The sequence below is a fragment of the Poecilia latipinna genome, unplaced genomic scaffold (assembly GCF_001443285.1).
Source record: "Poecilia latipinna isolate Pla-1442-1.1 unplaced genomic scaffold, P_latipinna-1.0 Scaffold109, whole genome shotgun sequence".
Taxonomy (NCBI): Eukaryota; Metazoa; Chordata; class Actinopteri; order Cyprinodontiformes; family Poeciliidae; genus Poecilia; species Poecilia latipinna.
This window is the reverse complement of record NW_015112725.1, coordinates 140,583-154,590: the sequence shown is the minus strand read 5'-3', so window position 1 is coordinate 154,590 and position 14,008 is coordinate 140,583. Positions and strand designations below refer to the sequence as shown.

The following is a 14,008-nucleotide window of genomic DNA, read 5'->3' as shown; positions in this document are numbered from 1 at the left end:
AATTTTAAGTGCATTAAATTTGTTTTAATACTTTCAGTGAATCGCCTGCTGAGTTCGTGACTGTTTGACCACAAATGTTCTCTGACAAACCTGTGAGGCCTTCACAGAGCAGCTGGTTTTACACACATTTGCTCACATGTGCCTTCTTCATTGGATTTTAAATAGCCATTAGAATAAAGGGGGGGTGAATACAAAACTTTTCAAAAATCTGAAACTAACTTTAATTTAAAGTTAGTTTCATTTAAAGTGAAATTCACTTCCATTTCCTTTGGGATTCTTTAGCAAATACATTTTAAAAAAGGAGTTTTATCACTTTTTCTGTTCAACACCAGTCTGCTGCTATATATATTTTATCATATGCGGCATTGAACTTATTTGCCAGATGATTCATAATTTATCGATTAAATAAAGCTAACTGCAATAAAAGCCACAAATAGCTAAACTTGAAGGCAAAAGTTTCCTTTCGTTGAAGGTGAATTGTCGCTAAAGAAGTCCTTGATGTATTTACAACATCCAGCATACCCGTCAAAATGGGTAACATTTACAGGAAAAATCACTGACATTAAGCTTCCACTCGTTACATGTCACACTGTACAGATGTAACATAAAAAAAAAAAAAAAAAAAAAAAAAATTAAAAACCCCAACCTCTACTCTGAGCTTCCTGCCAGTGAATAAGGAGCCAATCAGCAATGAGCTCCAGCAGTGCAGGAAGTTTGTTCTGTCAGGATCCCTGCGACAGCAGACAAGACCACAGAGCCAAACAGATTGGTTATTTTTTAACCTCCTTTTGACTTTATACTCTTAAATCCATGATTAAGACATGATTAGGTTAAGAAAAATATCCAAACACGTATAGCTGAAGCCAAATATTCACATATAGTATAAAAAGTATGACAGTAAAGTTTCCTAAACTTTCCCATTATTAGGTCAGCAAGGATTACCTAAATTATTTCTATATGCTAAAGGCCAAAAATAACGGCATTAGTTTTTATTACTTTCTTCAAACTCAGAAGATGACATAAACTAAAGCGTCCATGCCTTTAAGCTATTTAGGGAAGCTCCGATGATGATGTCATGGCTTTGACAGGCACACCTGTGGATGTATTTTAAGGCAACACACTCAAACACACACATCTGCCAAGACGTGTATGACATCAGCCAAGAGCTCTGGAAGATAATTGTAGACCTCCACATACTTGGTGCTTCCTTGGGTACAATTTCCAGATGCCAGACGGTGTCACGTTTATGGGCTCAAATAATAATACGCAATAAGGAACACAGTAACTAGTGACCATATTTTTCAGGGGAGAGGCAGGTTCTGTGTTCAAGAGATGAAGGTGTTGGGGTGGAATGTGTGCATCAGCCTAAAAGCAAAAGACTGTGAAATTAACTGGCTGAAGTTAGGCAGAGTGTTGTTATCTAAAGTGAAACAAGTTACTTTCCTTAAATATGCAGCCATGAAGAAGCCATTAGTCCAAAAGCAACATAAAAAGTCAAATTTAAGCTTACAAAAACTGACTTATTAGTTCTGCCATTTAGCAAATAGAAATACTTACTGTAACCCAAATTGACCTCATTTATTGTCTTCATAGTGAAGAAAAAAGGTTTTATTCAGTGTAAAATCTGATTTCAGCTGTTTTTATCTGATGCTGATGTCTGTAGTTTGCTGATTTCTGTGTGTGGTACAAACCAGTTGACCACTTAGGATCTAAATTCAGTTTTCTGCAAGTGGAACATAATCAAAGCAATGTTTGTCAGTTTTATTTCTTTAATAAAATGTCTTATTTAAATACACAGATATATGGTGTTCAAAGGTTACACCCATTGTGCCTCTTCATTTCTCGTCCTTTGTTAACTGATAATTGAGTCCCTGTTAACAATCAGTAGTTGCTATCAGACACCATAAAGTACAAACACTCACTTAAATATACAGTGAAAGAGGCCAAAGAGTACCCAACATCATCAACCCTGTTTCATTTTTTTCTGATTTTGTTAGGATTAGAGTTTAATAAATAATATTTGATCAGATCTGTTCTGTTATCTCGGGCCAGGCTGGAAGTATCACACGTCACACTTTCATTAAAGGCAGCAAGAGTCAATACTTTGCTTCTGTTGGAAATCAGGCCTGCCAGGACAGGCAGGAGAGGGGAGAAAGGCTTTGTAAACATAAAACATAATTCAGACTTCCTCGTTAACACAAAGAGCGAGACACTGCATTTCTTCACACCGCACACTCTCGACTTAGAGGAAAAACAGCCAGACTTCTCCAGTTTTTCACCTCATTGACCCTATGAATGCACAGAGTGGTCCACCAAGCAGCTTTACAATAGAAGCCATTGTACAAGTCTCCTTTCATGCATTTATCTACCACCTACTCTGCATTAGCAATGCAGGCCATTCTTTAGAGCAACAGCAGAGGAGCAAATTTGTATTCCGTAACAAAACGCTGATGTCTCCCTACCAACAAATTAGCACTCGGGTTTTCAAACGGGAGAGTGTACGAAAAAAACAAAACAAAACGTAAACGTTTCCTGATAGGTCCACTTGGAAATGGCAGAAAGGTGCTGAAGTTTGCGGCAAAGCGCGAGACTTTTACAAATGCTGCGTCTTATTCTGCAAATCATACACTGAAGGACATTTCTACAGATGATATGGAAATATGTAAACCAGTTCGCAAAGAGTATGGTCATAATGCGACTGCACACCGAGTTGACATCTAAACTGTTACTACCCAGAGAAATCTATGCTACCAAGAGATTTTGCACAAGGTTTTTAGAACAGCACGTAGAGGCTGGGTGAGGTTTTCCACACTGTGTTGCTTCCTTAATGTGCGATATGGAAAGCTCCCATGTATTACAGTGATTAAGAATAGCAGGACTCCTCTTTTCTTAAGGTAAATGAGGTGAGCATGGTCCTCCCACAGGCTCGATTTGTTTTTGTTGCACATGTTTAGTCAGCCACTGCGACGCAACGCGCCCCACAGCCCATCTCTCCATCCTCCCTCAACAGGGAGTGAATCCTCATAATGCCTACTTTCGCTTCATTAACCACTGCCGATGCTCAGCTGTGAGACACATGAAAGCTACATAGGACTACATAAGGAACACAATACTTTAAACTAACGCACAGTGCAAATAGGCTTCTCCCTTCTTTCGTCCATCTCCCTAACTTCCAGAAATGAGCCGGCTTTGAGGGAGAGGATTGCGCCAGATAGCGCCCCCTGCTGGCAAACAGCTTCTCTTCTATTAGTTCGGCCATAAAAGTTCTGGTCTTTCTCTGAACCGCCAGGCCTGAAGGAGTGGAGATGGAGCGGCAGAGGATGAAAGGCGGAGGCTTTAGGGAGAGGAATCTACTTGTAAAGGCTCATGGTTGGGCTCTGATACATGCACATGTAGGCGTCGCAGAGCAGACGTCGCGCCTGACCCTGGATGCTCTTGGGGTCTAAGGTGTGCAGCTCCTCTGGGGTCATTTTCAGGTAGGCTTCCACTTCCGGACAGGGAGACACCTGCGGTATGTTGAAACCATTCTGGCCTCCTGCAACACGAGATTTAACAGTCACTGTCAAATTTAGACGCTTCGAGAACTGATCAGTAACATATATATAACTACTTATAAAGCTATGCATTTAAAAAGCAAGACTTAAGATGATGAACCTTTCCTTAAATTATTTACATTAAAGTTTCAGGACGCGGTAGGTTTTAAAACATCCCAACGCTCTATGGGAGGTTGGAATGATGAGGATAATTAATGTTAAAAAATCATGCAGTAAAAATGTGAAACAGCACTGTGTCTCTGTAAGTGTAGGGTGGGTGATATGGAATTAAAACGCAATATTTTGTGCTGCCATAGTGTTAACGATGAAAGTGACAATCAGAAATATTTTTAGGTAACCGTATGACTGTGACTGCATGGCACAGCAATGATAGCCCCACAGGCACAAATGCTGCTCCTCAGAAACATACCCACTGGTAACGCACTTCTTTAGGACGCCAGTCACATAAAGAAAAGTGATTTGTTTCACTAAGCTGCACACAGTAACTGAATTTAATCATATTTTCACATGTACTGATGATGCTTTAATTGAAAAAAAACAAAAAAAAAAAAAAAAAACAGTGGAGAAAATTATATATATATATATATATATATATATATATATATATATATATATATATATATAATAAAAATAAAACTTACAATCCCAAACTTACACTCTCCACAGTTTTTTGGAGAGTGTAACAACATTAATTTGAATTTGTTGTGACAAACAAAATCAAAATCCTGTTCACAAGAAATTTATCACGATAATTGATAAACGATATGATAATTGCTCTCCCAAATTAAAGGAGTTAATTTAGGGAATAGATTTAATGATATCCTAAAAACAAGCAAAAATGTTTCTTTACATATAAAAATACTAAGTATGAATCAGTATGAGCAAGGATAAAATAAAAAAAAAGCAATCTAAACTTCTGTGTGATATGCAACTATTTTGCTCTGATCATTGTGTAACTTTTTCCCCAATATTACCATTATAGCTTATTAAAAAAAATTCTGTTACACTTTTTTTTTTAGATGATATTACATGTTGCCTCAGAAGACATCCAACATGTGAACTATAAATAAATTGTTCAGACCTGAGTTTAGTTACTTTACTTCAGAACAAAGCGTTGTGCGGCGGTCACACCCACCATCACGGTCCGCCATGCTGTCGAAGAAGAGCCAGGCAGAGTCGGCGCTGCCGTACTTGACGAAGGCCACGTAGTGACTGGTTTCGATGCACAGCACAGCGAACAGCTCCATCCGCTGGCGGGGAAAGCCGCCCTGACGTCCCTGGCCTTCCTGGAGCTCCTTTGGGACGGACAGTTTGTTGTGTCGATGGGCTTTCCTTTTCGGGTGGAGATGAACCTAAATCAGTAACAGTAGAGGCACCGTCATCATTGTGGAGAAATACAAGATGCCAAATTTGTTTTTTTTTTTAGGAAAAGATTTAGAATAAAAACTTAAAGGAATAAAGTACTTCATGCAATATGTACTACTAGAATATTATAATAAGTAAAAGCTATCGCAGTCTAGTGTGGAAACGTGTCCTCTTTGCGGATATAATCTGTGTTCAAGAGAATGTGGTTTCTTTGGATTTGGCGCCACCAACTGGACAAAGGTGATTTAAACTGATGTCGCAGCACTATTCTCTGTTGCTTACCTGCGTATTGCACTTTTCACAGAACTGCTTAATCTTGCCAGCAGTGATATCCCCGTCCTCATAACAGTCTCTGCATTCGTAGAGAGCCAGGCCTGCACAGATGCGACACTCCCTAGGAGCTGAAGGAGCGACAAAACACAAGCCTTCATCGTCAAACACACCCTTCTTTAAAAAAAAAAAAATGCTTCTTTAAATACCAAATGCCACAGAGTTGTGAATCACCTCTACAGACTAGGAAATAAATACAACTCACTGTCTTCAAGAAGGTCTGTGATGTCTAACTCTAAGGAGGGAAAAATCTTGTTGAACATTTTGAAGTCCTTGCCAAAGCGTGGCATCTGGATGATAAGGCAAGAGGGAGCCTAGAGGAGGGGGAAAGAAAATATTATAACCAATCAGAATTGAAATTGATTTTACACTGTGCAGAAAATATAAACATTCCTAAAAACATAGTTCTACTTACCTCTGCAAATTTCAAGTCACTGGTTATGAAGGACCACTCCAGCAGCTGCTGGCTGGTTGGAACTCCAACCTTGTCCTTCTTTTCCATAAAGATTTGGTAAAAATAACAGTCTTGGACTTTCTGACCTGCAGACCTGAAAGATGAATCAAAATGTCGTCAGAAGTTACATCTTTTTTGCATATTTACTGATATCAGCAATTGCTCACAAAGGTTTACAGGTGCATCAGAATTAATTAAAAATCATTGAAAGGTTCATTTGTTGGTAGTAATTCAATTGAGATTCACATGGTGTGACCAGCAATTGAAGACAGTAACTGCATTTCCATTACAAGTGTTCAGAAAACTCTGTTGATATTCTGCCAATGTCGAAAAAACACAATTTAAAATTCTGGTGTTTCCATTAAATATGAAACGCAAGTAAAATCACACATAAATACATTTGGTTGCACGACAAGTCATTAAAAAACACGCCACAGCATTCCTCCCACTTCCTTCTGTCTTCTTTGTCTTTTCTGCCAGTAGTAACGTCTGGTTGTTGATCATGTGGATCATGTGATGAGAACAAAAAGTGTTTCCATTACAGTTACGTGGAGTACACCAGCTTCAATAAACCTCCTCCTCCTAACGCAAAAAGCTTCTATTGAAAGATGTGAGTTGTCTCAAAATTGGAGTGTTTTCATTAAGCAAATTTATTTACTTAATTCCACAATTATATGGTCAATGGAAATGCAGCTATTTCCAGGACATAGCAAATTCCATGTGTCAAACCACTTCTGAGACAAAAAAAAACACCAGAAGTCTCTCACCTGGACTACGTCCTGTTTTCATATTACTGTCATGTTTGTGTTTTATTTGGATATAAAGGCCCATGGTTCTACAGGAAGAGCGGAGAGGCACAGATTCCTAAATGCTTGGAGTCCGGTGTTAAGTTTCCACAGCCAGCAATAATTTGGGGAGGCAAGTCAGGTCATCTTTCCAAAGCCAGCATAGTAATAAACCAGGAAATTGTAGAGGACTTTATGTTTCCCTCTCCTGACAAGCTTTATGGAGATGCTGATTTGATATTTTTGGAACCTGCTCATAGTGCAATAAGTACCAATATCTGGTCTAATGGAGATGGTAACACTGTACTTGATTGGCCTGAAAGCTTGTCTCAACTAATGGAAATTTAAAACCTCACCAGTGCCACAGGCTCATCACAGTAATTAATGCAAAAGGAGCCTCAACCACGTACTGAGTGCATATATTGTACAATACATGGACGTACTATTTTAGTGCAGCATACTAATATTTTTGTATTAAAAAACATATTTCATTTTATGCTGGCCTCATTCAAAGTCTTAAATTGGTGGCGAGCATTGCTGAGTATGTACTATTTTCCTTCCACTCAATATTCCATTATTACATGCTTAGCTGCAATACTTTAAACAGTCAGTCTCTATAGCTTTAACATTTAGTGGCTTAACATCTGGTTGAGGGTGCTAATGTCACTATACTTAGCATCTGCTGATGTAGCCGCATGAATGTGTGGGGCATATATATAAAGAAACTGAAATAAATCCCCCAGTGTGTCATGAATATATAATGCAGGTTATGAAATGAATTTACCTTTCAATGATATTTGACTTATTGCAAAGCACCTGTAAAATCCAAATGAGTAATTCCTAAAACATCAACTTGTCACTCTCAATGTGAGAAAATATAGAATTAGCAGATTATCATCTTTAAAACCAGAAGGAATCTTTTCCAACAGTCACAATTACCCTTAATGTTGCAAAATGGTTTTATTTCTTCCCACTGTTCCATGTTTGTATAACTTGAGCAACTTTCTCTTTCTATTCCATGTAATTAATTAGAATATAAAAGCATAAACTGGCTATTAAAGTATATATATTGCTACACCATTATTAAATTCTAGAAATGGGAAAAACTCTTTGCCACCAATAACTGAAATATATTTCACGAGGAATAATATCTGAAGACTTCTCAAATTAAATGCACATTGAGAAAGTCTCTATATAGCTATGATGTTACTTGTAACTGATTCTTTCTGTAATAACAATATTATTGCCATTACTAATCTAGTACTGCATGTAACGTCAAAGGACTTCACATTTTTCCCCTTACCTCAGCTTCAGCAGTGGATCCACCCTCAATATGTGATGGAAAAGGATATTAAGGAACTCCTCAGGATCTGCAGAGCAAAAAGTGCTTCACTGAGGTTTGGTATTATTAGTTATGTGCCAATGCTGCCATCTACTGTTTACACAGAAAATGTTTGCTTCAAGAGTTAGTATTAAAATATTTTTTTAATATATTTTTTTAAATTTGATAAATCCCAAAAACGTTCAACGTAAAAAAAAAAAAAAATCTCAGTCTAAACTTAAAAACAGCAAACTCAAAAATTTAGACGGCCATCAAATTAATTTTTTTCTTCATTTTTGCATTCAGGGTATCTCAGGGGAAAACTCAACCTTTTTCTTCAGAAGTGAATCCCGAGGCAGCTTCTACTTTTTCGAGGATCCTCCTGAGCTTCATCACTTTTGTAGCACAAACGTACCCGTGTCTGGACAACGACAGCAACATTGCTAAGGTCAAAGTTCAGTCACAAGGGCATTTCAGATTCAGTGAAAAGATAAATTACTCTGTTCTTTCAATTGGGTTGTGACAATGCCTTGCAAAAGTATTCATGTCCCTAGTAATCTAAAAATTGCTAATACCTGCTAAAACCTCAAACTTTCCTGGTGGTGGAAGCATACATAAGCTTATATACAGTCTACAACAGTTTTTTTTTTTTTTTTTTTACAAATAAAATCTTAAAATTGTGAGAGCATTTATATACTGTGTCACTTATTTAAAACTTGTAAGGACCATTGTTAGATGTATTCACATTGTCACATCTTTTGGGGAAGGTTTTCAACCACATTTTTACATCTAGAGGATGAACATTTTGCTTTTGCAAAATAGATCAAGTTTAATCAGTCTGGACGGAGAGGAGAGCATCTTGTGAACATATTTACCCAGTTATGTGAAAACATGAATATACAAAGACATAAACCATTCTGTTGTAGCACTGCCTGTGTGTTCAGGCTCACTAGAAGGTAAACCTGCGTCCAACTCAAGTCTTTTTCAGCTTCTAAGAGGCTTTTTTTCCAACATAACCTGTATTTACTTCCACAGATCATGTAATCAGTAATAAGTTGGGATGCTTTTCTACAGCAAGAATAGGGAGGAGAATCAGAGTTAACTGAATAATGTATGGAGCAAAATACAGGGCAATGTGTTCAGGACGATGCACATTTAGCATTTTAAACCTCTCAGTAACTTTGTAGCAGTGTTCCTTGGTCTTTATGATGCTGTTTGTTTACCTACAGTCTCTCAAACCTCTGAGGCTTTTGCGGAACAGAGCTGGATTTCTAGTAAAACATATTGACCACCAATAAAGTTATTTTTTGAAGTTAATTGTCTGCACAGGATTTTATTAAAGTGGATCAGTGAAAAGGGAACCGAACACAAATGCACACTCCACTTTTCCAATTTCTATATGTTAAAAAACGAATATAAAATAATGTAACATTTCTTCCTGTGATACAGTCTTATCCTATTTTGAATTGGTCTTATAGGTAAAATACTCTACAGCTTGTGGTTGTAAAGTGGCAAAATATGAAAGAGTTAAAGAAGCAAAATTACTTTTGCAAGGCACAATATTTCAAAGTATTTCATCTTTCTTATGTAAATGCAACCTAAAAATAGAAAGTCTTCTGTGTCTAAAACTATGAGAGGCAACTACTGTTATACACCCGGAGTACAAACACTTACATGCGCAGTGGATTGACTATCTCTGTGCGTAGCAGCTCCTGAGTCTCTCTGTAATACTCCACATCAGTCTTTGATCGTGGCCTCAGCAGAACCGTGTCCAGTACAGAGCTGAAGGAGAAGAGACTGCACAGCAGAGCACAGAAATATTTACACCATAAATCAACATTACTGGCTGGTGGGCATCTGCACATTTAACGAATATGACCATTCAAATTAAAGTTTACAGTAACGGTGACACTGACCAGAAGAGGGTTGAATCCAGGTAGCAGGAATTGTAGTGGCCTTGAATGCCTTTCTTTTTTCCCACCATGACATCCAGACTGTCATTCTCAGTACGTGGGGGTGTGTTCTCGTGCACTACCTCACTCAAATAGCCCCCAAATGCTGCAAAAGTAACAAAAAGTAGCCGTAAAGATTTGAGAAGACAAAAGTTACATTTGATCATGTTGAGTTTATCCTCTGACTGGCTGACCGATAGAGTTGCACCGCTCTATGGGGTTGGAGGAATGGTGCAAGGAGGGAAAGCGGGAGTCAGGTCGGCAACATTTCAGCTTTACAAACAAAGCCTTTTTCGGTGGGCAGGTGAAGTAGCGAGTCCCCTTGAAGGTGCCATCGGTGCATCCAGGACACTCTTCTTCCTGAGAGAGAAATGTCATCAGTGGAAGGGTTAACTTTAAGCGTGGGCTGCAGAAAACACAGGTTTTCTCTAACAGATGTTAAGCAATTTCCACCTAATGCTAATGCTTTTTAAAGGAAGCTCACATTTGCCCCAAAACAATGAGAGGAAAAATGTTGCTGGAGTATTACGATGACTTAAAAGGTGAAGCCTTTTGTGAAATTTGCTTGTTCGCTTTTTTTTTGGGTGCTGTGACTTCCTCAAGTCTACCCATCATCATAAAGTTGTCAAGCAACCACAAGAAAAACCGGGAAGTCAATGAGATCGGCTAGATGAAAATTACTGAGACAAAACCCCCTATGAAACCACAGGTTGTCCTATTTTGTTTCTCCATTTTTACCTTTTACAGAAAGTCATTTGTGATATCTTCCAGTGTTCATGCACTTTTCCCACAGTAAATATTTATACATTTACAAGCATTTTTTAGGTAAGTTTTCAAGCTTTTCCAGCACCACACTTGGGAGATAAAAACAATTCAAATGCATTTCAATTCACCATTATATGAAATCATTTATTAATGTTGTCATTGTTTTATGATAGTATTCTACAACCTTACACCAGTCACCTTATGCACCTGACACTAAACACTAATTTAGCAAAGAAATTGTTCAGTTTTAATAAAGTTGTTTAACCTATAAGCCAACCTTTATGTCAGTTAACCAGACCAATAAGTTACTCAGAAATTAGGAATAATAAATATTCATTACATTGAAATAGCCAAAACAAATCATGTAAGGTTAAAGACCTTTCTCCTCAAACTAAACGCTTAAACACAACATACAGATCAAATTACAAAAATTTCTCTAAAAAATGTTTTCTGACATTTAGCAAATAGAAATAATTTTGGTAATTCTAACTAACCCAAAATAAGAAAAGTTTAGTCTGATTTAACTTCAGACATCAAGAAAAAGTTTCTGTCTTTTTATTAGGCTTAGATTGTAAATGTTTTCCAAATGTAGGTTTTAAATTAAACTTTAGATCGCACTTTATTACAATAATGTGCAGTTTGAATATCAAGCACTTTCAAGGACTTTATACAGAATCAAGCACTTCCCAAAAATGCCCAACTAAAATTCAAACATTTTCAAGGATTTCATGCGATCCCTGGTATTCCCTAAAAGATACATATCAGATGCGTGGAGCTGCTTACTTGTTACTGGTTGTCAAACTATAACTGCTATTTGTCAAATTAGAAACAAAAGGTTGCGTCTCACCAACTCCAGTCCAGCCAAAGGCTCCAGCAGACCAGGCGGCAGGCCCACCCAGCGTATCACGCCACACAGAGGGGGGTTCTCCTTCACCTCCACCAGAGACCCCACCTCAAGACCTGGCTGTCCTCTTGGGGGTGTCGGAGGCCGTGGAGACGGAGGGGCAGCGGGCGATGGGGGCTCGGGCTGCTCGCCCATTACAGACCCGACGGAGAGAGAGATGGGCCCCTGGCTTATGTTCTCGGGGGTCTTGCGGTTCAGGCTGAAGGGCAGTGAGTGGAACTTGTTGTCACTTGACAGCGAAGAAGAGGGCGGGGCTCTGGAGGGGGGAGAGGACTGACTGAATTCTGGAGGGGTGTCGGTGAGCGACTTGGCAGGGTCCTCTCCAACTGCCGAGGAAAACCCAAAGAGCAAAATTTACCATTTGGTGGAGATGCGACGGCGATCTTTACCATCTTAGAGATGTCATATGGAGGAAAGTGAAAACCAATGCTTTGATGACAGGATGGTTTCAGAAACTTTTTCACTAATGCTCAATTACAGCTATCTCAACACATGAGAAAACAAGCCGGTACCTTTCACCCAGTTTGAAAATCATTTGACATAGTATGGTGCACCTGTGGAAGTTGCTACTTATTTCAACCTTTTGCATTTGATATTTTTTTCAGTTTCACCCTCTTTGAGCTGATCTTTTAGTCTCCCACTGGATCTTTTGTTTCCACTTTAGTGATGTTTTGTCTCCAATATTCAAATTTCTATAATCTACACAGTCTACTGTATTGACATGGATTCTGCTATTAAATTGGTTTACAACGGACATTGTGTTTACTCGATAGTACCAAACACAGAAAAAGTATAGTCATAAATTTATACATAACTTCTTTTCAGATGTGGCTGCAGATTTGTTTGAGGCTAAAATGTGCCTGTATCACACTGGTCGTAAAGTAAAATAACAGACTTAAAATATATTTTTGTGATTTACTATAAGCTCTTGAAAATGTTTAAAGAGTTGGCTCACTGGGGAGTAATGACACACTTCATCCATCTTATTTGGGTTGTTTAAGAGGTGTAGACAGAGACAGCCAATGACTGGAGCCAAAGTCCTCACCGAATTAAAGGCACAGACACATATAAAGTTGCTGCCACAGCTTTAAGGGAGGGGACACACTGGAGCCACAGCAGTTTGGATTTAAACTTCGTAACTTTCTCCCCCCAAAAATATACAATCTTAACTCATACAAATTATGTACCGACTATTAATATTGACACATCCATTGCTGATGACCGTGACAAATTGCATCTGCCCTAGTTTCATCATACATGAAAAAAATCTGTTAACTACAGCAGTACATGCGCATAAACTGCCTTGCGAAAGTATTTTAACCCTTTGCACCTTTTGATATTTTGTCACATTATAACCAAAAACATTGGTGTATTAATCAAAGATGCAAGAGATCTATGGTGACTTTGGAGGAGCTGCAGAGATCCAGGGCTGGGTGGGAGGATTTGTCAACACTGGAATTATTAGCAATACACTCCATAAATCTAGCCTTCATGAAATGGAAGCAAAAAGAAAGCCAAACAGAAATCAATAAGAAGCAACATTTGGTGCGGTCCAAGCAAAATTCTTTTACCCAAGTACAAAAAGCTAACAGTTGCAGAAAATGTACACTGCAAAGCAACCTCAACACACTAACCACACCACAAAAATATGCAGGTTGTCTCAGGCTGTCAGGTGATTCTTCTTCAGCAATGGCAGGGAAGCTGGTTAAAGTTGTTCAGAAGGAGAAACACGCAACAAGTTTTACAAGAAAAGCTTCTAGAGGAAGTTGAAGCCTTGACATTGAGGTGAAGGTGGGATACTAGCAAACATGTAGAGCTACAACCTAATCTATTAGATCAAACCATATCCACATGTTAGATTAGCGCAGTCAAAGTTAAGCTGAAATCTAGTTGACAATCTGTGGCAAGACTTGAAATTTATGCTGATATACTTCCCAAAGCATGAGATAATGCATAAAGTAGAATGAGCAAAAAGGTTCATCTTTATATGTCCAAATTTCCACAAAGAGTCAGTGAGTCTTCACAATTTTGCATCAGGTTGAGATGAACTTTCACATAGAATCTCAAAGAAATTCACACAAGTTTGTGGTTGTAATGTGACAAAATCTGTTAAAAACACTAACTAAACGCCTACGAGTGAGTAACATTAGGCTGGTTTTTTATACACAGCAGAAATATTCAGACAGTAAGAAAAAATGCAAGTCAGAAGCTTATTCCACTTAATTCACGAAAAAAACTACAAGCATCCAAACCATAAGACAATACTGCCCCAAAAGTGATCCTTTGCAAGATGTAAATGAGCACATGAGCATTTTACAGGATGAGTAAGCAGTTGTAAAAACAGCATTTCAGCATTTATGAATGACCTTCTCATTTCCGCAACGCATAGAGAGATATTATAGCGTAGAGCTAAAACACTTTTACACTGCCTTGCATTTTTACTGCTGTCATGCCAAATGGAAACACTACAGCCTTTTATTTCTACTGTATCTGTTCACCCAGTCAGAGTTTTAGGGTTCATTTCACATTTTATAACACATGCATTTTTTTTCTCTCTTCAGTATGAAGAAAAATAAAT

At 38.2% G+C, this 14,008-nt stretch overlaps 1 protein-coding gene across 2 annotated transcripts in view; it reads right to left on the bottom strand.

Moving 5' to 3' along the window:
- Positions 1 to 531: 531 nt before the first annotated feature.
- Positions 532 to 14,008, bottom strand: part of cyld (cylindromatosis (turban tumor syndrome)) — a 26,502-nt gene continuing 13,025 nt past the window's right edge. For both annotated transcript variants that reach the window (XM_015027909.1, XM_015027910.1), the window contains 11 exons: positions 11,374 to 11,756; positions 9,956 to 10,121; positions 9,726 to 9,867; positions 9,484 to 9,606; positions 8,139 to 8,230; positions 7,792 to 7,858; positions 5,665 to 5,797; positions 5,455 to 5,563; positions 5,202 to 5,320; positions 4,690 to 4,906; positions 532 to 3,535 (listed from right to left, as the gene is read on the bottom strand). In XM_015027909.1, coding sequence (XP_014883395.1) covers positions 3,351 to 3,535; positions 4,690 to 4,906; positions 5,202 to 5,320; positions 5,455 to 5,563; positions 5,665 to 5,797; positions 7,792 to 7,858; positions 8,139 to 8,230; positions 9,484 to 9,606; positions 9,726 to 9,867; positions 9,956 to 10,121; positions 11,374 to 11,756 — 1,736 coding nt within the window. In that variant the 3' untranslated portion in view covers positions 532 to 3,350. The remainder of the gene's footprint in view (positions 3,536 to 4,689; positions 4,907 to 5,201; positions 5,321 to 5,454; positions 5,564 to 5,664; positions 5,798 to 7,791; positions 7,859 to 8,138; positions 8,231 to 9,483; positions 9,607 to 9,725; positions 9,868 to 9,955; positions 10,122 to 11,373; positions 11,757 to 14,008) is intronic.